Here is a 27,475-nt window from a genome sequence, read left to right as displayed (position 1 = left end):
TGGTTGCCAAGAGAGGAATGGACAGGAGCTTCAGAAGAAGAATCCTTTATGGAGTAGCATTAGGTAGAAGACTGTGCATCCTCTGTCCAACTCACCCTTTCCCAAATTAAAAATTAATGAGGAAAGGCAGGAGAAAAGGAAAAGAAACAAAACTCTTTCTTGGAGCTATTTGGAACAGGTGGCACATCAATTTTCCCCCTTCACACTAGAGGCTCATTTCCTGGTTTGTCAACTGCCATTTAAGAGAGATTGGATAGTTTTCCATCTAATTTCACTGACAAGATTGATTAAAAATAACAGGTAAATATACCTCCAAGTAAGTATGGCATTCTGTTTATTCATCAAGTGCCTGATGAACTCTCCCTGAAGATAATTCTTCAACCCGTCCAGCATCCTTTTGTCACATATTAACTTCTTGATTCAAACATAACTGGTCTCTGGAGGAAATTGCTTTTGTTTAAAGGAGGAGATAAGCAGTTCTTTATTCTTCTGGAAAACACTGTCCCAAATTCTACTAGAAATGTATCATCCTGAATACAGTATTAGCTGCTGAAAATCTCAGTTGTTCAAGCCAGGACAATCTCACATAAGCTGTTCTCCTAGGCTTGAAAGTCACTTCACAGTCCACAATCTACTTCACTTTATTAGATTTTGCTTTCAGAACTGGTCTCTTGGGGGAATTGCAAAGGTGGAAAATGTGGGCTAAATTGTCTAATTCAACTTAAAAATCCCTGGAAATCTCTGACCTTCATTAGCATCCTTTGGTCTGTTGTTCAATGGATGGGTTAAGATTTTACATTTGTGGTTTAACTTTCCCATTATGTAACTCAAGTACTTCATCTCCTGGTGAACCCAAGCATACACATTAGGGTTTGCTGTCAAGCCCACCTCTCAGATATTTTCTGGCACAATCTGCAGTAAATCCACTAGTTAACTGGGTTAATTCTTGTTGACGGTCAGCAGTTCCATTTCTGGTTTCCTCCCACGAGTAGATTTGGGATAAATATCTTCAAATACAGCTCTTGCATTCTCTCCTTTCCATCTCTCCGAAACGTCACATGCCATATTTGTTGCCTCTTAAATCTGTCTGGCATAAACCTTTAATAGATGATGGAGCTCACCTTCTTCAGGACTTTATAAAGCTTGCCACTTTGCTAGCAGTTCACTCTATTATCTTCTGCTCTGCTTTAAAGTCCCTCTTCTGGCTATGATTTTCTGAATGGACTGGATTTCTTCCAGATGTTTCTGGGTAAGTTCCCTTATCAGAGTCCAACAGTCACACAAGTTGAACATCTTCAGGATGTATGAAGCCACACTCTCCAGAGGCTTGTTTTTGACCAGCAGTTTCCATGATTACATCTGTTGGCCCTTTCACCTGTCACAAAATGTGAAAAACCTTTCAAGGCCTGTCAGTGAAGCAGAAGGAAGGCAGGAAAGTCATCTTTCCTTGTCACATCAACACTTTCCTTTAAAAAAAACAACACATTTCCCTTGAGGCCCAGTAAAACTTCCAACAAGCCAGTTGGTTGAGACAGCAGGGTGAGGTTTTAATCACCTTAATCCTCAATTCTTTATATAAAAGTTTAATCATGCTTTTCGTAAAATGTGTACCTGGACTTGTCAGCAACTCCAATGGCATTCCTGCCTAAGAGAACAGCTGGACCAACACAGACACCATCTGGTGAGTTTTTACTCCCCTAAGCAAAAATGCCTTTGTGAAATGTGTGGTTCAAGAACAAGATATAAATTCATGTTTACATGACTCCACCCCAAGGGTCCTCAAATGGCCACACCACAGATATTCTATCAAGCAGGGCTTCCAAAAGGGGTAGGATTACAGATTTTTTTTTTCCTGAGTGCTTGTTTTTATTGCCACTCAGGACAAACCTTGAAAAAGTCCTGCACAAAATAGTATGTACCAGGTCAAGACTGCTCTTTGGCTACAGGTTTTCTGATGACTCATATGAAATCAGCAAGAGGAAATCTGCTAATTTGGGACCCCTCAATGCATAAAATGTAGTTTCCTAAAATAAATGTTGCTCCTGTCAGGTAGATTTCCTTAGCATCACTACCCCATTTACCTTGAGAACTTGGGAGGGGGAAGGGTCTACAGGGATAGATCTTCTGACTCGCTTATCTAGGGATTGGAAAAAACACATCACTCTCTCCATACCTTGAACTCCACCTCTGGAGGAGAGAGAAACTAGAGAGAGATAGATTGTTTACCATTAAGCTGGTGAAAGCCACCTAGCACTTTCTAAATATTCTAATTTGATTGTTTTACTCACTCTCAAGCTGAAACTGTAGTCACTTTTTAAATTAACCTAAACAAGCAGCACATGTTGTAACTAACCAACTGGAGGAATGCAGTGTAGTTGTAGTCAGGGGCGGCTCTACGTTTTTGGCCGCCCCAAGCAGTCATGCGCGGGAGGCGCCCCGGAGCCGCAGGAGCAGCGGACCTCCCGCGGGCATGACTGCAGAGGGACCGCTGGTCCCGCGTGGCTCGGCTGGACCTCCCGCGGCTGCGGACGGTTCGCGGGTCCGGCGGCTCCGCTTGAGCTGCCGCAGTCATGCCTGCGGGAGGTCCAGCCGAGCCGCGGGACGAGCGCCCCCTCCGCAGTCATGCCTGCGGCAGGTCCAGTCATCCCGGGGCTCGGGTGGACCTCCCGCAGGCATGACTGCATGACTGCGGCAGGTCCGCCGGCCCAGCCTGCCACCCCCCCGGCCGCAGGGGACGCCCCCTAGATTTTGCCGCCCTAGGCACCAGCTTGTTTTGCTGGTGCCTAGAGCCGCCCCTGGTTGTAGTCATGTCAGTTCCAGGATAATAGAGAGACAAGATGGATAAGGTAATACCTTTTATTAGACCCAATTCTGGGAAAGAAGAAGAGCCTCAAAAGCTTTCTCTCTCATGAACAGAAGTAGATCCAATAAAAGACATTACCTCACCCACCTTGTCTCTCAGCTAGAGGAATGAGTATTACTTACAACCTCTCCTCCAGATTACACAAACCAATTTGACAATACAGACCAAACATTTGTAACATTTTAGGACAAGAAATGAAGACTACCCAACCAGTTGAAATTACAGGAGGAATTTAGGCCATTTCAGAAAATAGTTTAGCCACATTAGAATTTGACTAGGTATTGGGGTTGATGCCTTTACACTTGTGAAAATGTTTTGAGATCTTTCATGACTAAAAGGGGAGAGAACCTCGTTTTACATCTCATTTAAAAGATAGCCTCTCCCTTAGCACAACATTACATAACACCATTTTAGAGTATTGGTTTAATACTGAGAAAGAAAGAAGAATGCCACCAACACCACTTCTTATACATTTACCAGCTTTTTACCATTCTTGAAAAACGTTGATTCTGCAGATTTTTAAGTAATCAATTAAAGTCGTCTCTCCTGAACTTTAGGTAACTATAAATCAAGAAAATGTGGGAGTTTTCTGTTTGTTTGTTTGTTTTTGGAAAATCTGTCCAGAGTGAAAAATATGTAGAAATTAAACAAAGAGGATTCTGTTGTGGGAATCTAAAAATTGATAGATTTGGTCTTTAAATAATAAATGTGATTTACCATTCCAAACAAAAAAAGATTTCAGGATGACAAACCAAACTCCTAATTCCAAAAAATGTAATTGGTCTAAAATACTGAACACAAAGAACGTTAATATAATTTGTTTTCAACATTTAACAGAATTTTAAGTAGAAAAATACAATTTTTATTTTTTACTTATGAGTGAATCTGTGTTGAACTACAGAACAAAGGTAATGTAGATATGACTACTTGATAGATGTTTTTTCCTAACATGGTTTACATGGGGACAAGTTCTTTGAAAATCATTTGTTTTCAATGTATGTTGCAAAAAAGTTTTAGATGAAAAATCATATATACTCCAAGATAAGGAAAAAGGGGAGAAGATTCTTCTGACTAATATGTGGGAAATTTCTTTTTTGCCAGAGTTTTGATTTTAATTTTACTTATAATCTATATTGATTGATTATTACTTAATTATGAGGGAAGATTGACTCCAAAGTAAATTTCACTTTACACACTTGGAATTCTACTAATGGAATTAAGTTTATTTCAATAATCTAACCATTTCAAAATCTAATTTATAAAAAGATTTATATCTCATGAATAGGAATTAATGGTGATGCTGTAACAGCTCTCTACATCTGTAAATATGCTTGGGGATGAGAAGAAGAAGATATCTCTTGGGAATTTTTTGTGTGTGATAATTATTACCTCCCTCTACAACTGGGGACTTTCAGCATGACTTGTGAAGTATTCTTATTCTTCTGGTTCTCCTCATTGGGCCAAGTCTGCTCCCACTAAAATCAACAGAAAAACTATGTTTCACTTCAATAGGAGAAGGATGGTGCTCTTTCTGATCTACTGTTATCTAGCAATAAATTAATACAGTTTTTTAAAAAGTGAAACTTTCTTTCCCACAGGCCGATAATGCAGGCAGGCAAGAAGTGCTGTATTTCACATCTCATGTTATAATGGTGTTCTCAATACAAGTGCTGTTAGGGGGAGAAAAGGTTTTTTTTTTGAAGAAAAGAGCCATGTGGAACAGGGCTTCTAGGTCTGATTCTGCTTACATTGACTTCAATAATGCAGCATCTGGATCCAATGGAACAAAAGCAATATATGACTATTTTCATTATTGATTAGCTTTGTTACATGTTCAGGTTAATTCTACACTTGCATTGGTTTCAATACACATGCTAAAAGTCAGGATAATAGTCACTAGGATTAACTGTAATAAATAAACATATATAAGATAGTTCAACATGTGAGACAAAACGTGGAGTGCTTTGGAAAATCTGATGCAATTCCACAGCTTAAATTCTTGTATAACAGATGGCAAAGATTTGTAGAAAACTATAAAATCTGCTCTTTGAAAAGAGCCTAGAAATGGCCAGACTCCCACTGATTTCAATGGATGCAGAATTTCTGCACAGAAAATCAACTTCATTGTATTTTATGTTATTTTTACTTTAAATGAGGACTGTTTTTTATAAAATTAATCAATCACCCATGATAAAACTATTACATATGATCCACTATTGTAATCAAACTGTCTTTTGTGAACCAGCATGCTGGTGGCCCAATTCTGCCAGGAGTAACTCTACTGAAGTCAGTGTAGTTACACAGTTAAACTGATGTATATGAGAAGAAAAAGACCCCGGTATTACTTGTTGTTAATGTCACTGTATGCATAATTCTATACACATGTATAAGTAAAATATGCCTCACAACAGTTTCTTGGCATAACATATTTAGGCTTGGGGCTAAAATCTCAGCTGCACCTAAGAGCTGCTCTAACTTGCCCCAGCTCCCGAGTGGCTATTATGCCAGTAAGCACGGCAGAGTACTGTGAACTCTGGCTCTGATATCCCAGGGGAAGGGAGTAAGAAGCTGGCACAGAACCAGCTATACCAGCTTTGCACCAGCTGAGGATTCCCCCCCACATCCTCTGCTACCTAATTTGGGCAGCTGTAGGGTCCTTTTTGAACCACCTGTCATGGGCAAACATCCTGGTCCTTCACTTTCAATCCCACACACTTTGGCATATTCCATGTAATCACTGTACAATGACTTCACACCCTACATTTTATACTTTTGCCCACATGGATTAATGCCTGATTTGACATTTTCAAATGGAAAAAACCGACTGGATTCAGGCAAATATGTTTCTGGTTTATCTAGTTGTTTGGGAATACACTCAGCAATGGCTTTGCCATTGCTGACCTTCATCAGATGTCCATAATTTTCTTACTCCATCTGTTCTGGCTGTCACAGAAAATAATTAGAACTAAAAGTCTCTGGACTGGATACACAACATTCATGTTCCCTTTCTTGACATGTTCACCCCTCCATTAATTAAATTAACTCATTAAACTGTTAATTTACGAACTGTTCTATGAATTTTTCACTTCAGCACTCAGATATTTATCTAAATTATACCCAGCTAATTTTATTCCTGGCTTTTCCTAGGTTTTATTGATAGATATAGGGCACCATTTTATTAACAATAAGAAATGTAACTGTGGTTTTTGTGTGCCTTAGACAAGTGAAACAAGTTACTTCGACAGTGCTGTTTTATGTAATGATAGCAAATTATTTGTATATAACACTTGATATCACAAAGAATTTTACAGATTAAACTAACATATAAACTATATAGAGAGATCATTTACTTCACCATGAAAATATAGCCATCTTGGATCTAAAATACACTAATGGTTAATCGGTTCATAACAACAGAATAGCTTTGGACACAAAATGAAGATATTATATTTAATGAAAATTGTGAGAATAAATCAGGTAGGCAGAGTATGATTGCCCTTGTTGGAACTTGGCTAGGACAATAGCATTAACACTCTTATCTTTTTTGATCATTAGTAGGGATGATTGAATTTTTCAACTAAAATTGTTTTTCGATGGGAAATTGGGTTTTTGACTAAACAACATTTTCCATGGAAAACATCTGCATAATATTTATCAGTATCCTCACTAAGCCTATAATACAGGAAACACAAAATAAAAAGGAGTGGAAGCAAAATAAACTAACAGAACAATACCAGAGTTTGAACTTCAGCAGTGAAGAAGAAACTACAGCGAATCAGATTAGTGCTACAGATACAACATAAATGCTTATCTCATAATTTGGATTTCAACAATCCCAGAAGAAAAACTAAAGTTACTGATGGAAAAATAAATAACCATATTAGATTGAATTTTTATCCAAACACATTTGATTAATATTGTAAAAACTGATGATGGCCTTGGAGAGAAGGATAGAAGGATAGAAGGATAGGAGAGAAATTTCCCAAACCATCATCATCATCTTGCCCTTGAAACTCAAATCTAGAACTTTGAAAAATGCTTCACCTCATGTAAATCTTGAAAATTACATGTTTGGGTCCTTCCACATTGAACAAGATTTAGCAGAAAACAGATCTGCAATATCAGCACCCTGGTCCACAAACTTTACTGTTTATAATAAGTATTCTTGACTGGAAGTTTGCATGTCATAAGCGACACAAGAAAAGGGATGAATCCATTTCTAGAAGTATAATTTTTTGCTTTATTGATGTTATCACATGCCATTTATCATCAACCAATTAAAAGTCCTAATATATATCAAGAATCAAAAAAGTTGTGTTGGGTACCTTCAGTGCTCACAGACTGGATGGGGACATAGGAATCGCCACACTGGATCAAAGCCACGGTGCCACACTAGTCCAGTACCATGCCTGACAGTGGGTAGCACCAGATACTTCACAGGAAGTTACAAGAAACCTTGTAATGGACAGTTACCAAATAGCCTACTCATGGGGAAAGTTCCTTCCTAATCCTAATTAGTGGTTGGCTTATTTTCTGAAGCATAGGGGTTTATTATATCCTTTCTAAACATACTCCATACAGTGTAACTGTGGATGTTCTCATTCATCTAAATGTCTAATCTTATTATGAATCCTATTAGAAATGTAGCTTTTCTGGATCTACGAGTTCCACAGGAAAATTAAGTGTTGTGTTATCAGTGTCAATTTTTTCCCCTCTCAATTATTCTTCAATGTACCACTGCGTGGCTCCATTTTAATTATTTAGCCCTTTCAATCTCAGGCCATATATTTAGAAGTTTACTCCTTAAGTCTGGAATTTTAAAAGGAGTCTAAGGACTTACATGTTTACATGGTGCCGTAGTCTGCATCAACATCTGGGGCATTAACTGGCCCTTGTGATCCTGCTGGAGTATATTAAAAGTTCCCTACTGTGTGTTTGAAATGGGAATACATTAATAGGCACTAGGGAACATTTAGTGCATGTCAGCAGGGTCCATAAGGGCAAGTTAGTGTGCAACATGCTGGTGCAGACTAAATATTTAAACCTCACTGGTGTGGTCTAGCACACTGTGTAGACAAGCCCCTTAGGGAGATACATTTCCAAACTGCATTGAATTCATTGGAATTTGGTGCCTAACTCCCTTAGGAGCCCTTAGGATGACCAGATGTCCCAATTTTATAGGGATAGTCCCGATATTTGGGGCTTTTTTTTATATGGGCTCGTATTACCCCCCACCCCCATCCTGATTTTTCACACTTGCTATCTGGTCACCCTAGATGTTTTCGATATTCTAATGGTAGTTTCTATGGTTCTTATGGCTGTCATTTGTCAGATATGCAAAATATTGAACAACAAAGAGAGGTGACAAACTCTTCTCTAGTACAGCAGTTAATCAAATGTTTTAATAGATTGTAATGGGTACAAATCAGAAGGGCAGCACAGACAAAAGCATCACTGAAGCAAATATCTCAAGCAGTGCACAAAAATAGATAAGAATGACATTTCCAGGGAGTGGGATGAAAGAATAAATTGTGGCCAGACTAGCAACTAAAGAGAACCAGTAATGTGCATGCGCCCTCAAAGGAAAGCATCTCCTACCGAATCACTAACTCCACCTCTTGAACACCTAGGTGTTCCAAGGAAGTATTTTGTCCACAATTTAACTTGGCTTGACCCAGTTACTTTATAAGTTCTAATGGGATCACAAAGTAAATATGGCCTTAGCTTTTTTACTACCTTTCTCCCAAATCAAATACAGCGCATTCCTGGTTATACATGTATTTTGCACACAATATTTGGCAATTGTGATACTTGGATTGTCATTACGTATTAAATGGAATTACAGTATCATACAAAACTGAATATATAGAGGGTTTTTATTAAAATATATACATCAGTTATATCATCAGTTTAATAAAAGATTGTTCTCTATACTATGAATTTGAGTTCCATGAACACGAAGAGTTTTTCCTCCTTTCTTTCCTCCTATTTTAAATCCAGCCTCTTCTTTCTCAATAATAACAAAGGTTTATTCTCTTTTGTTATAGAATGCCTCAATGGCCCCATCTTGACCTTTCCCTCATCTCCATTTACCTTCTCTTCTACTGCTTCAAAACACTATAGTCCTCTTTCTAGGTAACAAGTCCTTATGATAGAGTATACTGGATCTAGGAATACTCTTAGGGAAAATACCATAAACCACATAAGCATTGCAGAGATCTGGTATAGCCACTGGCTGTAATCTTGGAAGATAATTGTTGAAATACTTGTGTGGAACTGTGGTGCTGTTCCACAATACCAAAGTTCTTACTGAGCCACTGAGATCCCAAACCACCATCAACTACCTTGGTGCAGATCCATCAGATTGCCAGTGGAAGTAGATGGTGGTAGTCAGTGGGAAGACATTCATTTGATGGAGAAATACTGGGACTGCTAAGATTATAGTTAAGCTCCATGCCATTAAACCCCATCAAATACTCCCAGCATGTGAAATCCAGGTTAAAGTTGCTAGTGTAAAAGCATTTGCTCTACCTACAGCACAGATTTAATTAGATCCAAGAACAGTCAGGGCTGCTGGTTGTAGGTGTATTGTCAGATATGCCATAGTCTTTGCTTTTGAGGAATGATTTTATGGCTTTAAAGGCAGAAGCAGTGAATCAGACCTTCTCAGTTAGCTCCAGATCTACAAGAGACTGTGTTCACCAAAATTCAAATAGAGTAGCTCACAGGAAGGAGTGGGAGGTGTATCCCCCCTGCCATTATCCAAGAGAAATCAAGTTACCTTCCCAGTATATGCAAACCAGTATCTGAGGAGGGTGTGTATGTTGTGTGTGTATGACAGACAGCATCCTACTCCTAATGAGGAAACCTAATGACTTGAAGGGCACAGGCCAGGGAAATAAGCTCTCTGCCTACCCTGACCAGGGGACCAAAGGCAGTACAGAGCATGGTTACTCATATGTCTAATCCTTTTTGGAATCCTCCTTAGCATTTTACTTCAGTACTATCTTGTGGTAGTAAGTTTCACAGTTTCAGGGTAACTACACTTGTATTTCCTCCTCCATGGTCCCTCAAGGGCAACCACTTAAAGGTTTCCAGCTCCCAGGCATCACTTCTCCTGGGCAGAGCCCTATGTCTCACTCCCTTCTGCTGTGGGGATTTTAAGTCTGCACAGCTCCCTATCTTACACTGTGACATCCCCAGCCAGCTGGTCTGCCTAGAAAGTCAGCTCCTGTGCTTTGGTCTCTTTCTCAGGGCTATGACCAATGTATTGCTAGCAGTTACAAGTTACCACAGGAGCTCCTTCTGAGCAAGCATATTTATTCTTAAGGAAAAAGTGTTAGAGGGAAAGCATATAAAATAATAAAAGACCCTACATGCCTGCCGAAAAGCATGCCAGAGGTAACCGTTAACTCTAACATAAGGCTGCAACAACACTGGATAGATAGATAGATAGATAGATAGATAGATAGATAGATAGATAGATAGATAGATAGATAGATAGATAGATAGATAGATAGAGTCTGCACTAACACCAGCTAAAAGAAAATTTTATAAAGAAAAGTCAAAAAGTCAACTTCATACTGAAGTCAACAGCTAAGATCCCTGGGGTTAGGAAAAATCTTCTTCCACAGACTTATTATTGCACAATTATCTATTTGGGTGGCGGGGTTGTAGCTTCCTCTGAAGCATCTGGTACTGGCAGCTGTCAGAGACAGAACAATACTAGATAGACCATTGGGCTAATCCAATATGGCTAGTCCTGTTGTTGGTACACCTTTCCACTTCCTTAGCAATGATAATTGGAGGGTTATTTTACCCCAGCAAATAGTAATTATGTTTATTTCCACCAAAAGAAAAAAATAGAACTGAGATACAACAGAATATTCCACCTGCTAAACTCCACTTGCATGCCATCTCCAGCTTAGTTAAAGAAACTTGTTCTCAGGTGAGGGGCTGCAGTAAACAAATTGTCTTCCCAAGAAAATGGCACACTTGACCTTATGCTAGTTGACAAATTTAGAAAATCAAAGCCATTTGCAATAGCTATAGACCAGGAGTTTTCAGTTAGTATCTGACATACCCAGATCAGTTCATTAATATAAAAGATACTTGGTAAAAACAGGTATATTATATGTATTTATTAATTTTCCTCTCTCTATGTAATATTAATATTTAATTGAGAAAAACTGGACCAATAGGGAAATGGTGAGAAAGTGAAGACTGAACTCTTTTGGTATGACTTTATGAGATCTTAGGGATTCTATGAGATTCTATTGATGCACACTCAGTGAAGTTTGTGAATGTGCCACTGCCTGTCTTCCTGGGCTAACTGGTAAGGCAAATCATTCCCTTTCCAATGGTAAAAAGTGGAGCCTGGCAGGGACATAAATCTGACAGTATACTTCTAGAGACAGTTTGCATAATTAAGAAGTGATTATTTTAAAAAATCAATCCTATATCAGACTTCCCATCCTCAATGCAGGAGGATAATGGTGAAGATAAACTCATATACAGGGGGAGACAGCAGAAATGATGAGGCACAGAGAGATTGCAGGGTCAAGGGGAGGAAGTGTTTCTTTGGAACTACAGTGTTCTATATGGTTTCCTTTGAAAAACACTTTTGAGGGCCTAATGATGCACCTTCCTGCACATGTAGTCCCAATGCTGTCTTATGGAGTCAGGAACTACACAGTGTGACTAAAGGGGACAGAATCAAACAGTGAGGAAGCAACTGGCTGAATAACTGCAGATCTATTTATATATTCACAATCCTTATATGGTACATAGAATCATAGCAGTTATTTATGGGGAAGTCTGGTTACAGCACCAAGTCCATTCCCGTACAAGAAAAGATAATGCCCTTCAAGAAAGGATATAACTGATAAATGTAAGAGTGATGGTTCTATATAAAATAAAGATGAAAACATTTTCTGACCCAAACCCCCTTATAAATGTTATTACATTACATATTAAGTACTATGAGTGAACCCATCCTTTAAGTCATGCAATACATCTACTGGTCTAAATGTTCAGAGCATAACAATATAGTGTGCCCTTTGTTCCAATGAATTCTAAATCTTTTCAGTAATAGACTCTTCCATTTTGTCTAGGACTTCTCATGAGGCGTTCATGTAATACTCCCACAATATCATGTACATTTTTTACTATGAGGAATTACATTATTAGAAAGCAATTCAATAAATTAACCTGAATTCTCTACAAAACTAATAGCACTTAATACAATTAATGGCTTCTTTATTTTCATATATTAAATAACATAGTTTTACCTTATCTTCCCCATTGAGCAATGAACTACACAATTAACATATAACGTTTGCCACAGAATTCTTCTCCTCAGTAAGTCTCAAATCAATTTTTCAGGTCTCAGAGAGGTCACTTAATTATTTTGTGGAATTATATAATGGAATTTTAAAATAATCAAGGTATTTTCAATTCAATTAATATATAATAGATGGCATGACCTAGTTCCAGATAACAAGAAATTTGGATCATAAATTTAGAACTGCATTGCTACATGGCCAACCTGATTACTTGCAAATTGCCACAATTAAGTTGGAATCTTGTGTATTGATTTGACTGGGAAGGTTATCTATCCAATGGCTAAACTTTCACTACCAGAATAAATAAAAACTATTATGTCTGTGCTGTAGAACTCTTTAGAAGGCCAAGAAAACAATAAAAAAAACCCCCAGTTTGGAGGGTTATATGATTATTTGCTCCACAGCATGGAATCCTGGCACAGGTTTTAGTGGCTCTCATTCTGAATTAGAACTCTAGGTACTTCCTGAGGCCTTGTCTACACTACAGGGGAAATTCGACCTAAGCTACGCAATTTGAATTACATGAATAGCATGGATCTACTTACCGCAGGGTCCACACTACGTGATGTCGACAGGAGATGCTCTCCTGTCAACTCCCCCTACTCTTATCGATCCAGTGGAGTACAGGAGTCGACAGGAGAGTGATCGGCGGTCGATTTAGCAGGTCTTCACTAGACCCGCTAAATCGACCGCTGATGCATCAATCACTGCTCATTGATCCCCTGGTAAGTGTAGACAAGCCCTGAGTCTATTGCTCCTTCTTTATGTTTTCTAAACTTGGATCTTAATGCTCATTCCACTGGACAACTAAATGATCATTTCTCACTTTTTGAAGCAGATGAACACTACATTTGATCAATTAACTCCTATATCTTAAACTTTAGTAATCAAGACTGTTTTATATTAGAGAAGTTTGTATGGTTGTTGCACTTATTTTAATTACTTTGCAACAGACATGTAAGAACCCCTTAGTGAAACAAAAAAGCCCACCCTATGCAAGGTTCATTTGTCTACATCATCCTAAAAGGATATCAAATGTTTCAGATTAGCATATTTTGCTGCTTTTCAAAACAAAACTCCCTTGCCTTAGAATGATAATCTTGCTCCAGCCTGGAGTCTGATCCTGCTGCCTGTTTGTACTTGCTTATTTTCATTTGACGATTTCTTTCTTCTACATCCATACCACCTGTCAAATAAACATAAATAAATAATCAATTAATTTTCAATCCTGAGTTTAAAGTGGTGCTCATACAATTTCTAACAGAAGGGATACAATCTGACTTTTGCTTAAATTACTGTATCTGTATCTCCAGGTAAATTAAAAACATTTCAAAATTATCCTTTTGTGGAAAACCTGGGAGAAAAGCCATAATTGCAAGAAATAGTAGTAAAGAATAAAGTATTTTAACAGTACCTTGGCAAATATTTTATTCTCCACAGTTAATATTAAGAAAACTTCCAAATTAGGAGAGAATGTAAATGGAATAGAATGTCTCACTGAATAATTTATTGCTGCTACAGGAGAAATCAAGACTTTTATTTAAAGAAAATAAACAGAAATGCAAAGGCAACATATTTATTTCCAAAAGGAGATATTGATCTTGTGATATGTTCTATTATGGTGATTTTAGCTCTTTTATATGAAATGACTGATTTTAGTTTCTATCAGTAAATAAGGATCACTGGAAATAATCTGATTGATTGGCATAACTTTTATTTACCATAATTTAATATGTTTGTAAAAAAAATTTAAAATAATTTTGGAAAGAAATGCTAACAAGCTGCCCAGTGGTGTTGCTGTATCACTCTATAATGACATTCAATTTCAAGAGTGATTTCAGGATTTCATTCTTCCTGGACTACAGGAAACTAAGCACGTAGTTAGCCTCAGTCTGGGGAAAGGATGCTTGCTATGTCGTTCAGGCAGCAGCCCTTTTCAGCCAACCTGCAGTGGCTGAAAGTACTAATAGTGCCAAAAGAAAGTCACAAAACAAATGCGTGAGAGAGAACACTGGAGGTGGAAGGTAGCAGCCCCCCCCCAAAAAACAATGGTGCGCAAATGTCCAAGCAAAAAGGGCATCTCTCCAATCAAGCAAAATATAGATATGTACTATGTACATAAATGGTCTGATTCTCCTCCCACTTATTCTGATGTAAATCAGGAGTAACTGATTGGAGTCAATGGAGTTACACCAATGTAAACAAAAAGAAGGGCATGGAGAATCAGGCCCAAAGTTTCTAGCTGAAGCAATGTAACTAATAGCATTACTTTTCATACAGTATTGTGGCTAAGTCACATTAGTTTTGACTGACAAACTTCACATACTGTACATTTTTCAGAGGAAGATGAAGATTTGCAAAGGAAAATTTCATTTCTGAATGGAAGCTGCTGTGTATTCAGCATTGTTGAAAATCTGCCCATTTATTTAGGCACCTAAATATAGGATTGGGGGGAACCTAACTTTATTTCCCCCGTACCACTGAGTCTTAAGGAGAAATCTAAGTGGCAAAACAGGTCCATGTGCAGGTCCTCTGAACTATGCTTTAGTTCTACTGATGCCACTACTTCGTACAAGAGAAGCCTGTTGACTACAAAACCTGCAACTCTTAACAGGAAATTGTGGGTGAGGGAGGGTGTGGAAAATAAAAAATAAACGTGATGTCCTATCAGCAGCATGCCCTTATGGTCTCTGCTTTTCCTTAAAAAAAATCTAAAATAACCTAAACGAAAACAGCAAATCCCAAATACGAATTCTTGGAATGAAAATCAATGGGGGAAATGAATGAACAAGAAGAAAATACAGGGATAGAGGCAGCTAATAATAAAGCATACAGTGAAAAACCCTAAAAGAAGATATCCCACAACGTTTAAATTAGCTACTATATAAACCTGAACCAGTAGTTGGCAACCATCAAGGGACCACACTGACTCTTCAGTAATTTTCTATTTAATTAAAGTGCTTTTGATAGTGATTAACTTTATTTTTCAATAATTATTTTATTTCCTACTTTGAAAAGGGAGATGCAAGCGCTCTGATTAAAAGATTGAAAGCTAGTTGAATTTCTTGGTAGCTTCTAAAAAGCACAGCTAAAATGCATCCTCACTTGGAATATTTTTCTTCTTTTGAATGACAGAAATAACACACCAGTGTCACTAAAGATGAATGAAAATACTCCAACCCCTAGCTAAAAAAAATAAATTTCCATGAAAACAGAATATTTTGCAGATTAATCCATACTTTTTTGGTGTTTTTAATGAAAAGAGAAAGGGATTAAGGGTAAAATATTAGAATTTTGGTTTTGCCCTATAATGAAATCATCATTTCTGTTAAACTTGGAAGAGTCCACATTCTGTCATTTTTTGCCATGAAAAGCTGAGGAAATTGTAAGAAATGGAGAAATATTACCTCTTGTATATAGAAAATCTCACAAATATTTGTGAGAATGTCTGTTTTTATATATGAACACGTGGTAAAGTGAAAGCTGATACTTTGCACAGCTCCAGTTCTACCCCTCTCTACTGTAATACAGGACTTGAACCTATAGCAAATATCAGCCATGTACAGAGGCCCTGCTCAAGGCCCAATACACCATTTAAGCCCTTTACTACAGTGAAGGAAGAATCTCTTCTGTTGCTGCAGCACATGCAGTAGTGAAGCTGCAACTCCGTTGCTGTAGTGTTTCTAGTGTAGACGTGTCCATATATTGCACCTCCTACAGAATCTCTGGGGTGAATGTCATTCCTAAACTACCCGAATAAGATTATCAATATAAACATATGTAAAAGGTTTTTGTTTTATTTTATATTCATATTTAGCCCAATGTATAGACTCACAGTTGATTTAATTATGCTGGGATACTTTCTGTTTATTGCAGAGAGAACTTTGCAGACCTACATTGTTTATAGATCCTCCCTTAAATTCTAGCATTATTGTTGAATTTTTGAATTCCTTCCTCCAAGAAATCTTCACTCCTACTAGTATATCAATGAAAACTCTACAACTCCTATTTACACTGCCCCCTATGTGATTAATACCTAATTTGTTCCAAGCCCAACTGTTTATAGAGTCAGATTTTTGCATGCAAGGAGATAAAAGCTCATTCAACTATATTTGGAGTGAGACAGTGTGAATGTAATTGCCTATTAAGCTCAAATAGAGGTTTCATTCTCTAGGGAAAGCCCCAAATGTATTTCCTAGGTTATGTTTTCTACTCCTAATTTTGTATTCATCAAAGGAAATACAATACTGTATACCAGCTGTATAATACACATTCTGGCTAAATATTGTAGTTGTACATCGTCTAAGGCAAACATACACTGAGATTTTTAATAAGCTGCCCTACCTGCATTCCCATTCTCTGGATCTGCTTTCTTTTCTTCTATAAACAAATGAAAGCAATGTGTAAACCAAAAACAAAAGGAGAGAAAGAATGCAGAAAATAATAATAAAAGTAATAGAAATCATGCATTAAAGAAGTAAAATCCATCAAATTCATTTGAATTCATGACTTTTGTCAACCAACCATGTAAAGTGTGCTACACTCAGAAGATTATTCACTGCATATTAGCATGTACATTTTATCACCCTTATTAGAGATTTACTGGAGGGAACCCATGGGTATTTATGCACTTCCAGTCTCATTAACACAGTCCATACAAAAGACAGCAAGGCAGGTGTCAAACACAGTTAGCCTATGGTTCTCATGAATAGTATGTCATATAAAGAAAAGCCAAAAACATACTTGTGCTATATGTTTTATGAAGCATATACGGGATTCAGCCAAGTGGTTCAAGCAGGAATATTAAATGTCTCATTTCCCCCCCTTCCCCCCAGTAACTACTTTAAACCTTTCTTTAGATAACCAATTCCTGTAGCTCCCACAGGTCACCAGATTTAATGACAATGCTACTGTAGTTTTGTCTTCAAGCTGGGGTATGATGAAAAATAAAACAAAAGATAATAAAGGCAGTACACAGCCCTCAGTTTTTGCACATAATTCCTACTGACTGATGTCAACAGACATTTTGAATGCAGATCAAGGGCTGTATATGGACCTATGTGTTTCTGTGGAAACAGGAAATGAAAATTAACTGAATCCCTATCCAAAAAGTTTGCCAGGACATACACTATACTTTGAAATCTAAGTTTGGCAATTAATGTATAAACATTCAATGTCAAAAGGAAATTTACTTTTAATTAGAATTAGAAGTATATTTATTTTTCAACTCAGTTTCTCTCTTTCTTATCATAAGCCAAAATAAGATTAATTAAAAAGAAAACTAAACCAAAAAAAAAATCACTGAAATGTTGATGGAACAAAATACTCCTGCAGGTCACAAATCCAAAATGGTATCATTCAAATTATTAAACCTTTTTTTTTCAGAATTGCCACTTATTAGGGGAGCGTTTCCACATTATCATTATTTATAGTGCACAGAATATATATTATTTATATTCCTCTGTCCTAGTGGAATAATACAAAAGATAAATCTTAAATAAATATCACAAATCTGACTTAATCTATAATTTGTAGTTAGCTACCAAAGGGCCAAATCGTGCCTAAGGAACAACTCAAAGCAGTGTCAGAGCATTGTGCATCATACAAATATAGGCTCTTGGAATGCAGGGAAGGCATGGATAGTACATCATCCTTTGATGCAGCACAGCTTTCATTCACCTTCCTGCGGGGAACCAGCTCTCCTGGTCAATGTGGAGCGGAACATGGGAAGCCATCATTCTACCCCCTCTCTGCTCACTTGGGGAAGTCACTATTCTGTAAGGTATATTAATATGATTGGTCCCTGTGTATAGGTGCAGGCCTCCTATCCAGCCTTGTGCTCTCATATACAATAGGTCTTCATATAACCTACAACATGAATGGTATTAGAGAGAAAAGGTGGGTGAGGTAATATTTTTTATTGGACCAACTTCTGTTTGTGGGAGAGACAAGCTTTCAAGCTACACAGTGTTCTTTTTAGAAGTACGTCCAATAAAAGATATTACCCCACTCACCTTGTCTATCTAATATCCTGGGTCTGACACAGCTACAACAACACTGCATGCAACATCATTTGGTAGTAAGTAATGGTAATAGTAATGGTAATGGTAAGTAATGTATATGTTCCCCACAACTAGTCCTATAGGAAGAGGGGAAGAGTCAATGGAGATAACAACATCAAATATGAGCCCCAAGAGGATACGGGATGAGTTGCAGAGGACTGCAAGGGAGAATAGGAATCGAGAGGACTTGCAGCCAGAGGGAACAGGGGATAGACCGGAGAATTGCACCGTCGTCAGGAAAAGGCAGATCTACGTGATTGGGGACTCCTTACTGAGAAGAATAGACAGGCCTGTAAAAAGAGCTGATCCAGAGAACAGAAGGATGTACTGTCTGCCGGGTGCTAAGATAAGGGATGTGGACCTGAGGCTGAAGAGGATCCTAACGGAAGCGGGAAAGAATCCACTGATTGTCCTTCATGTAGGAACAAATGATATGGCTAGATTCTTGTGGAACGTATCAAGGGAGACTATACCATGCTGGGGAAGACACTTAAGGAAACTGAGGCTCAGGTGATCTTCAGTGGGATTCTGCCTGTTCCTAGAGAAAGGCAACAAAGGTGTGACAAGATTATGATGATCAACAGATGGCTCAGGCAGTGGTGCTATAAGGAGGGCTTTGGAATGTATGGCCCCTGGGAGGCATTCATGGACAGAGGACTGTTCTCTCGGGATGGACTTCACCTGAGTTGGGAGAGAAATAGACTTCCAGGATGGAAGCTGGCACAATTTATTAAGATATCTTTAAACTAGGAATTTGTGGGAGATAGTTGGGAGATGTCCAGGTAATCTCCACAACGAATTTTAACACTGAGAGGGAAGAAAATGAAGGAGGAAAGGATACAGTCATGGGTAGGAGAATGGACATAAGGAGGAAGGGTAGTGTAGATACCAGTCTAATAGGTGATACTGGCAGTAGAATGTCTATGCCTAATTGGGTAAAGAATGTGAGCGAAGCCAAACAGCAAAAATTAAGATGTTTGTACATCAATGCAAGGAGCCTAGGTAACAAAATGGAGAAACTAGAGTTACTCGTGCTGGAAGTGCAACCAGATATTATAGGGATAACAGAAACATGGTGGAATAGTAGTCATGACTGGAGTACAGGTATTGAAGGGTATGTGCTGTTTAGCAAACGTGGTAGAGTAGAATTGTATATTAATTATGAGGTAGACTGTAAAGAAATAAGAAGTGATGGAATGATAAGACAGAATCTGTCTGGGCAAAAATCATATTGGGGAAGAAAGCTACTAGAGCCTCCCCTGGGATCGTGCTTGTGGTGTGCTATAGAACACTGGGATCCGAATTGGATATGGGTAGAGACCTCTTTAATGTTTTTAATGAAGTAAGTACTAATGGGAGTTGTGTGATCATGGGAGACTTTAACTTCCCAGATATAGTCTGGAGGCCAAGTGCTAGTAACAATAATAGGGCTCAGATTTTCCTGGATGCAATAGCTGATGGATTCCTTCACCAAGTAGTTGCTGAACCAAGAAGAGGGGATGCCATTTTAGATTTGGTTTTGGTGAGTAGTGAGGACCTCATAGAAGAAATGGTTGTAGGGGACAACCTTGGTTTGAGTGATCATGAGCTAATTCAGTTCAAACTAAATGGAAGCATAAAAAAATAGATCTGTGACTAGGGTTTTTTATTTCAAAAGGGCTAACTTAAAAAAAATTAAGGAAATTAGTTAGGGAAGTGGATTGGACTTAAGAATTTGTGGATCTAAAGGTGGAGAAGGCCTGGAATTACTTCAAGTCAACATTTCAGAAACTATCAGAAGCATGCATCCCAAGAAAGGGAAAAAAATCATAGGCAGGAGTGTAGACCAAGCTGGATGAGCAAGCATCTCAGAGAGGTGATTAAGAAAAAGCAGAAAGCCTACAAGGAGTGGAAGATGGGAGGGATCAGCAAGGAAAGCTACCTTAATGAGGTCAGAACATGTAGGGATAAAGTGAGAAAGGCCAAAAGCCATGTAGAGTTGGATCTTGAAAGGGAATTAAAACCAACAGTAAAAGGTTCTATAGCCATATAAATAAGAAGAAAACAAAGAAAGAAGAAGTGGGACTGCTAAACACTGAGGATGGAGAGGAGGTTAAGGATAATCTACGCATGGCCCAATATCTAAACAAATACTTTGCCTCAGTCTTTAATGAGGAGCTTAGGGATAATGGTAGGAAGACAAATGAGGATGAGGTATGGAGGTAGATATTACCACATCCCAGGTAGAAGCCAAACTCAAAAAGCTTAATGGGACTAAATCGGGGGCCCAGACAATCTTCATCCAAGAATATTAAAGGAACTGGCACATGAAATTGCAAACCCATTAGCAAGAATTTTTAATGAATCTGTCAACTCAGGAGTTGTACTGTATGACTGGAGAATTGCTAACATAGTTCCTATTTTTAAGAAAGGAAAAAACAAGTGATCCGGGTAACTACAGGCCTGTTAGATTGACATCTGTAGTATGCAAGGTCTTGGAAAAAATTTTGAAGGAGAAAGTAGTTAAGGACATTGAGGTCAATGGTATTTGGGACAAAATACAACATGGTTTTACAAAAGGTAGATGATGCCAAACCAACCTGATCTCCTTCTTTGAGAAGGTAACAGATCTTTTAGACAAAGGAAATGCAGTGGATCTAATTTACCTCTATTTCTGTAAGGCATTTGATATGGTTGCAATGGGGAATTATTAGTTAAATTGGAAAAGATGGGGATCAATATGAAAATTGAAAGGTGGATAAGGAACTGGTTAAAGGGGAGACTACAACAGGTCATACTGAAAGGTGAACTGTCAGGCTGGAGGGAGGTTACTGGTGGAGTTCCTCAGGGATCGGTTTTGAGACCAATCTTATTTAATCTTTTTATTACTGACCTTGGCGCAAAAAGTGGGAATGTGCTAATAAGTTTGCGGATGACACAAAGCTCGGAGGTATTGCCAATATAGAGAAGGACCCGGATATCATACAGGAAGATCTGGATGACCTTGTAAACTGGAGTAATGCTAATAGGATGAAAATTAATAGTGAAAAGTGAAAGGTCATGCATTTAGGGATTAATAACAAGAATTTTTGTTATAAACTGGGGACGCATCAGTTGAAAGTAACAGAGGAGGAGAAGGACCTTCAAGTATTGGTTGATCACAGGATGACTATGAGCCGCCAATGTGTTATGTCTGTGAAAAAAGCTAATGCGGTCTTAGGATGCATCAGGCGAGGTATTTCCAGTACAGGTAAGGCGGTGTTAGTACTGTTATACAAGGCACTGGTGAGACCTCATCAGGAATACTGTGTGCAGTTCTGGTCTCCCATGTTTAAGAAGGATGAATTCGAACTGGAACAGGTACAGAGAAGAGCTTGGCTAGTTTAGCCTAACCAAAAGAAGGCTGAGGGGAGATATCATTGCTCTCTATAAATATATCAGAGGGATAAATACCAGGGAGGGAGAGGAATTATTTAAGCTCAGTACCATGTGAACACAAGAACAAATGGATATAAACTGGCCATCAGGAAGTTTAGACTTGAAATTAGACGAAGGTTTCTAACCATCAGAAGAGTGAAGTTCTGGAACAGCCTTCCAAGGGGAGCAGTGGGGGAAAAAGACATATCTGGCTTCAAGACTGAGCTTGATAAGTTTATGGAGGGGATGGTATGATGGAATAGCCTAATTTTGGCAATTAATTGATCTTTGACTATTAGCAGTAAATATGCCCAATGGCCTGTGATGGGATGTTAGATGGGGTGGGATCTGAATTACTACAGAGAATTCTTTCCTGGGCGTCTGGCTGGTGAGTCTTGCCTACATGCTTAGTGTTTAGCTTATCGCCATATTTGTGGTTGGGAAGGAATTTTCCTCCAGGGCAGATTGGCAGAGGCCCTGGTGTTTTTTTGCCTTCCTCTGCAGCGTGGGGCAAGGGTCACTTGCTGGAGGATTCTCTGCACCTTGAAGTCTTTATACCATGATTTGAGGACTTCAATAGCTCAGACATAGGTTAGGGGTTTGATGCAGGAGTGGGTGGGTGGGATTCTGTGGCCTGTGTTGTGTGGGAGGTCAGACTGGATGATCACAGTGGTCCCTTCTGACCTTAAAGTCTATGATTCTATGATTCACAGATCTCGTAGGGGCCTTTTTCAGTTAGATTCTATATATCTATTTAGGAGATGGAATGAAGAGTACAGAATGCTAATTAAATTCATAGCTGATTTTAAAGCTCAATGAAATATTTATCTCAAGTGTTTTTGACAAAATTTATTAGTATAAATGTGCACAGTGCAGCAAAAATTGCAACAAAAATAATATGAATTGTTGAGGGCTATTAATATAAAACATTATGGCAGTGATGCTCAATTCAGGGGCAACATGATTTAAAGATATGTGCACTGGGCTAGAATCCCAGAGCTCCTGACTTGCATTCTATGTTTTCTGTAAAAAAATAAAAAGAAAAATAGAGAGAAAGAAAAATTCTGTCAAAATTAGTATTGTATTTTATGGAAAGAGTTTTATGTGAGATTTTTGTTTAAAGGGATAGTATCAGACATAATGGGCTCAAATAATTAAAAAAACTAATACATTTATTTTCATTTAGTAAAAAGCAAATGGCACTAATTTTTAACTATTTTCTTGCTTTTTAAATGTTGATGAGTTAATGAATATATATTGTTATAGAAAACTAGTATTTGGAAAAGGGCATTCTTTGATATTAATGAAGTTTTGGTTTTCTATAAATGGGTAGATTTAGATTATAGCAATGAGTGCAACTGTCAAAGAAAAGAATGAGAAGCTGGTTAAAATGTCAGAGCTGTGTGTAAATATTGTACTTAGTGAATATGAATGAATCTCTGAAATGCTGTTTTATTTCTTTTTTAGTTTGATTTTATATTAATATATCAATTAAAAACACTCTGGGAATGTCAGATCATCTACCAATAGCAAATAAAACACATATTACTAAAACACTGACTATGATTATCCCAAACTCATGCCAGTACACAGTACTCCATGTTTTCCAGTGGTTGTGGTGGATTCTCAATCACTGGCAACTGTTCAATCAAGATTGGACGTTTTCTAAAAGATATGCTCTAGGAATCATTTTGGGCAAAATACTCTGGCCTGTGTTAACAGGAGGATTAGATGATCACAATGGTCTTTTCTGGCCTTGGAATCAATCATTCACCTATCACTAGCTTCTGCAATATAAATGTTTCCCCCCCCTCAAACTTATACTAACATACAGCATTAGATAGGTGAGTGCAACTTTTCTTTATGAATGTTGTTGAATCATTTTAATAAACATCATGCTGATAAGCAGAAAATATGAACTTTTAATTCTAAAGGAAAAGACATTGATTAAAATGTAAAAAATGATTAAAACATAAAAATAAACTAGAAGCACTTCAGCATTATGAATTATGGCCAACCAATAGCAGCAACCTCCTCACCCCAACATTCTTTGTGATAAGAAACACTTAGGTCATTTACTAACCCCAAAAGATAAAAAATATATATTGTTTACATAATATAACATATTTTTTCTAAACCCTTAGGCTAAAATAAGTGGTGTAACTATAGTAACACTGGTCAAGTTAGACCCTAAATCCATATTTAGGTGCCTATTTTTTTTAAAAAAAATTATAAAGGGGTAGGAGACTGATTTTCTGAGGTGCTGAGTACCCACAACTTCCATTTCGAGATGCCTCAATATGGGTTTAGCGACTTAACTTTAGGTACTCACTTTATAAAATGTTAGCCAAAACTACTGTAAGTTACCACACTTGTTTCCATACAATGTAGAAAAGGAGGTAACCTTTTTGTAATTTGCTTTATAAAGAGTATAATAGCAACTTTGTGTTAAAACTCACTGAAATAATAATCTTCTGAAAACAGACAAATATTTTACAAGAGTTTTTTGGTCTCATTTTTTTAAAATGTTTGGTTTCAAATAGCAAAACTGGGACATATCAACAGCTCTGTACTCCTCTTACATGCAATAACAAAGAGTTAGGATTCCTTAAATTCTTCAAAGCATTCTAACTAATTCAATTTCCACTTCTATTTCTACCCCTTCCCCTGCCCCCCCAAAAAACCCTATCACTTCCTCTGTGTTCCGAAAAAAATATTTTACTGTATGCCTTACCTCCTGATTCAAGAAAGAGACTGGCTGGGTATTTGCCACTACTTTTATTCTTATCCCATGAATAGCATATATTTAACAACAGTACAACTCTTCCTAAGGGTATGTATACACTACAGGATTACTCTGATTTTACAGAATTCGATTTTTGGCAACAGATTGTATAAAGTTGAGTGCACGCGGCCACACTAAGCACATTAATTCAGTGGTGTGCGTCCATAGTACTAAGTCTAAAATCGACTTCCGGAGTGTTGCACTGTGGGTAGCTATCCCATAGTTCCTGTAGTCTTCCCCGCCATTGGAATACTGGGTTGAGATCCCAGTGCCTGATGGGGCAAAAAACATTGTCGCGGGTGATTCTGGGTACATGTCGTCAGGCCCCCCTCTCCCTCCCTCCCTCCATGAAAGCAACAGCAGACAACCATTTCATGCCTTTTTTCCTGGGTTACCTGTGCAGACACTATGCCACGGTAAGCACAGAGTCCGCACAGCTGACCATCACCGTAAGTCTCCTGGGTGCTGGCAGACGTGGGACTGCATTGCTATACAGCAGCAGCTTTTGGCAGCAGATGGTGTATTAGGATTGAAAACCATCATCATCATACAGAGATAAGAGTGACTCAGCCAGGCCATTTCCCATCTTCTGCCAAGCACCCAGGAGGAGATGATGGCTAGCAGTCATACTGCACTGTCTGCTGCCAGCCTAAGATGTAAAAGATAGATGGAGTGGATCGAAACAAGAAATAGACCAGATTTGTTTTGTATTCATTTGCTCCTCCCTCCTTCCGTGAAATCAACAGCCTGCTAAACCCAGGCTTTTGAGTTCAATCCTTGAGGGGGCCATTCTGTGTGACACTTGTTTGTGTTTCTCCTTGATGAAAAGCCTCTGCCTTTGTGGAATATAGGCTGAGCAAGTGCAGAATGGTGGTAGAATGTGCATTTGGATGTTTAAAGAGTCGCTGGTGCACTTTACTGACTTGCCCAGACCTCAGCGAAACCAATATTCCCATTGTTATTGCTGCTTGTTGTGTGCTCCACAATCTCTGTGAGAGTAAGGGGGAGATGTTTATGGCGGGTGAGAGGTTGAGGCAAATCACCTGGCCACTGATTACGCGCAGCCAGACACCAGGGCGATTAGAAGAGCACACCAGGAAGCGGTGCGCATCAGAGAGGCTTTGAAAACCAGTTTCATAACTGGCCAGGCTATGGTGTGACAGTTCTGTTTGTTTCTCCTTGATGAAAACTCGCCCCCTTGGTTGACTCATTCCCTGTAAGCCACCCACCCTCCCCCCTTCAATCACAGCTTGCTTGCAAACGAAATAAAGTCACTATCATTTAAAAACCATGTATTCTTTATTAATTGATTATAAAAATAGGGAGAGAACTGACAAGGTAGCCCAGGTGGGGTGTGGAAGGAGGGAAGGAAAAGGCCACTTCAAAACTTGTTGAATGACACCCTTCTGTTGCTTGGGCTGTCCACTGGGGTGGAGTGGCAGGGTGCATGGAGCCTCCCCCCACTTCTTGGGCATCTGGGTAAGGAGGCTATGGAACTTGGGGAGCGGGTTAAACAGGGGCTGCAGCGGCACTCTGCGATCCTGCTGCTGTTCCTGAAGCTCCACCAGACACCAGAGCATGTCCATTTGATCCCACAGTAGCCCCAGCATTGCATCCTGCCTCCTCTGATCTTCCTGCTGCCACCTCTCATCTCGATCATCCCTCCTGTCCTCACATCCATTCCTCCTGTCCTCACGTTCGTCCCTCCTGTCCTCATGTTCATTGGCTGCTTTCCTGTACTGTGATATTGTGTCCTTCCACTCATTCAGCTGAGCTCTTTCATTGTGGGTCAACTGCATGATCTCAGAGAACATTTCATCGTGCATGCGTTTTTTTCGCTGCCTTATCTGAGATAGCATTTGGGACAGCGGAGGGAGGCTTGAAAAATGTGCAGCTGTGGGAGTGAAAAAAGGGAGAGAAATATTTTAAAAGATACATTTTACAGAACAACGGGTATACTCTTTCACGGTGAACAACACTATTCACATTACATAGCATGTGTGATTTTGGTACAAGGTCGCATTTTGCATCTTAATATTGAGTGCCTGCGGCTTTGGTGTTAGAGATCACAGATGCAGGGCTGAGTAACAGAATTCGGCTTGCATGCGGCCATGGTAAGCCATAGTCTTTTGGCTTCTGTAACCTTCATAAAAGCAGATCCCTCCTTTCCCATATCAAGCAAAGCCCATTGAGTGCTGCGGTTTTCATGTTAATGTGCAGCAGCAGAAACCAAACTAACTCCCCCGCCCCATCCAAGTCTCTGGGATGATCGCTTTACCCCTCCCTTAACCACGTGGCTAGTATCAGGGAAGATCTCAACTAGCCAAACACGAACAGCTCAGCGCCACTGCTCCCCACACACACCACTTGGCTAACTGCGGGGAGGATTTCTTTTCAGCCACAGGCAAACAGCCCAGTAGGAATGGCCACCTCTGAATGTCCCCTTAATTAAATTCCCGTATTTCAACCAGGTTACCATGAACGATATCACTCTCCTGAGGATAATACAGAGATATAAAGATGTTGCTTGAATGCCAGCAAACACTGGGATCATACACTGCCAGGCTTTGTCATGCAATGATACCAGATTACTTGCTACTAGCATGGCGTGGTAAAATGTCCTACCATGGAGGACGGAATAAGGCTGGGCTGCCCAGAAACCTTCTGCAAAGGCTTTTGGAGTACCTCCAGGAGAGCTTCATGGAGATGTCCCTGGAGGATTTCCACTCCATCCCCAGATACGTTAACAGACTTTTCCAGTAGCTGAACTGGCCACGAATGCATCCCAAGTCCTCAGGGCAAATTAATCATTACAAACCACTTGCTTTTAAACCATGTTTTATATTTACAAAGGTACACTCACCAGAGGTCCCTTCTCCAGCCTCATGGTCCAGGATACCGCCTTGGGAGGGTTGGGAGGCTACTTCAGTCAGGGTGAGAAAAAGATCCTGGCTGTTAGGGAGAACGGTGTGCTGTGTGCTCTCCTCAAGCTTGTCCTCCTCCTCATCTTCCCTGTCCGCAAAAT

The 27,475-nt window shown here is 38.9% G+C and overlaps 1 protein-coding gene across 11 annotated transcripts in view; it reads right to left on the bottom strand.

Moving 5' to 3' along the window:
• RIMS2 (regulating synaptic membrane exocytosis 2) overlaps nt 1-27,475 on the bottom strand; it is a 787,778-nt gene that overhangs the window by 125,014 nt on the left and 635,289 nt on the right. For 9 of the 11 annotated variants that reach the window (XM_039525805.1, XM_039525817.1, XM_039525808.1 and 6 more), the window contains 2 exons: nt 16,552-16,587; nt 13,293-13,393 (listed from right to left, as the gene is read on the bottom strand). In XM_039525805.1, coding sequence (XP_039381739.1) covers nt 13,293-13,393; nt 16,552-16,587 — 137 coding nt within the window. The remainder of the gene's footprint in view (nt 1-13,292; nt 13,394-16,551; nt 16,588-27,475) is intronic. The other 2 variants (XM_039525811.1, XM_039525818.1) reach the window with 1 other exon arrangement.

This window comes from Mauremys reevesii, linkage group 2 (genome assembly GCF_016161935.1).
Source record: "Mauremys reevesii isolate NIE-2019 linkage group 2, ASM1616193v1, whole genome shotgun sequence".
NCBI classification, from domain to species: Eukaryota; Metazoa; Chordata; order Testudines; family Geoemydidae; genus Mauremys; species Mauremys reevesii.
This window is presented reverse-complemented; position numbering and strand designations above follow the sequence as displayed.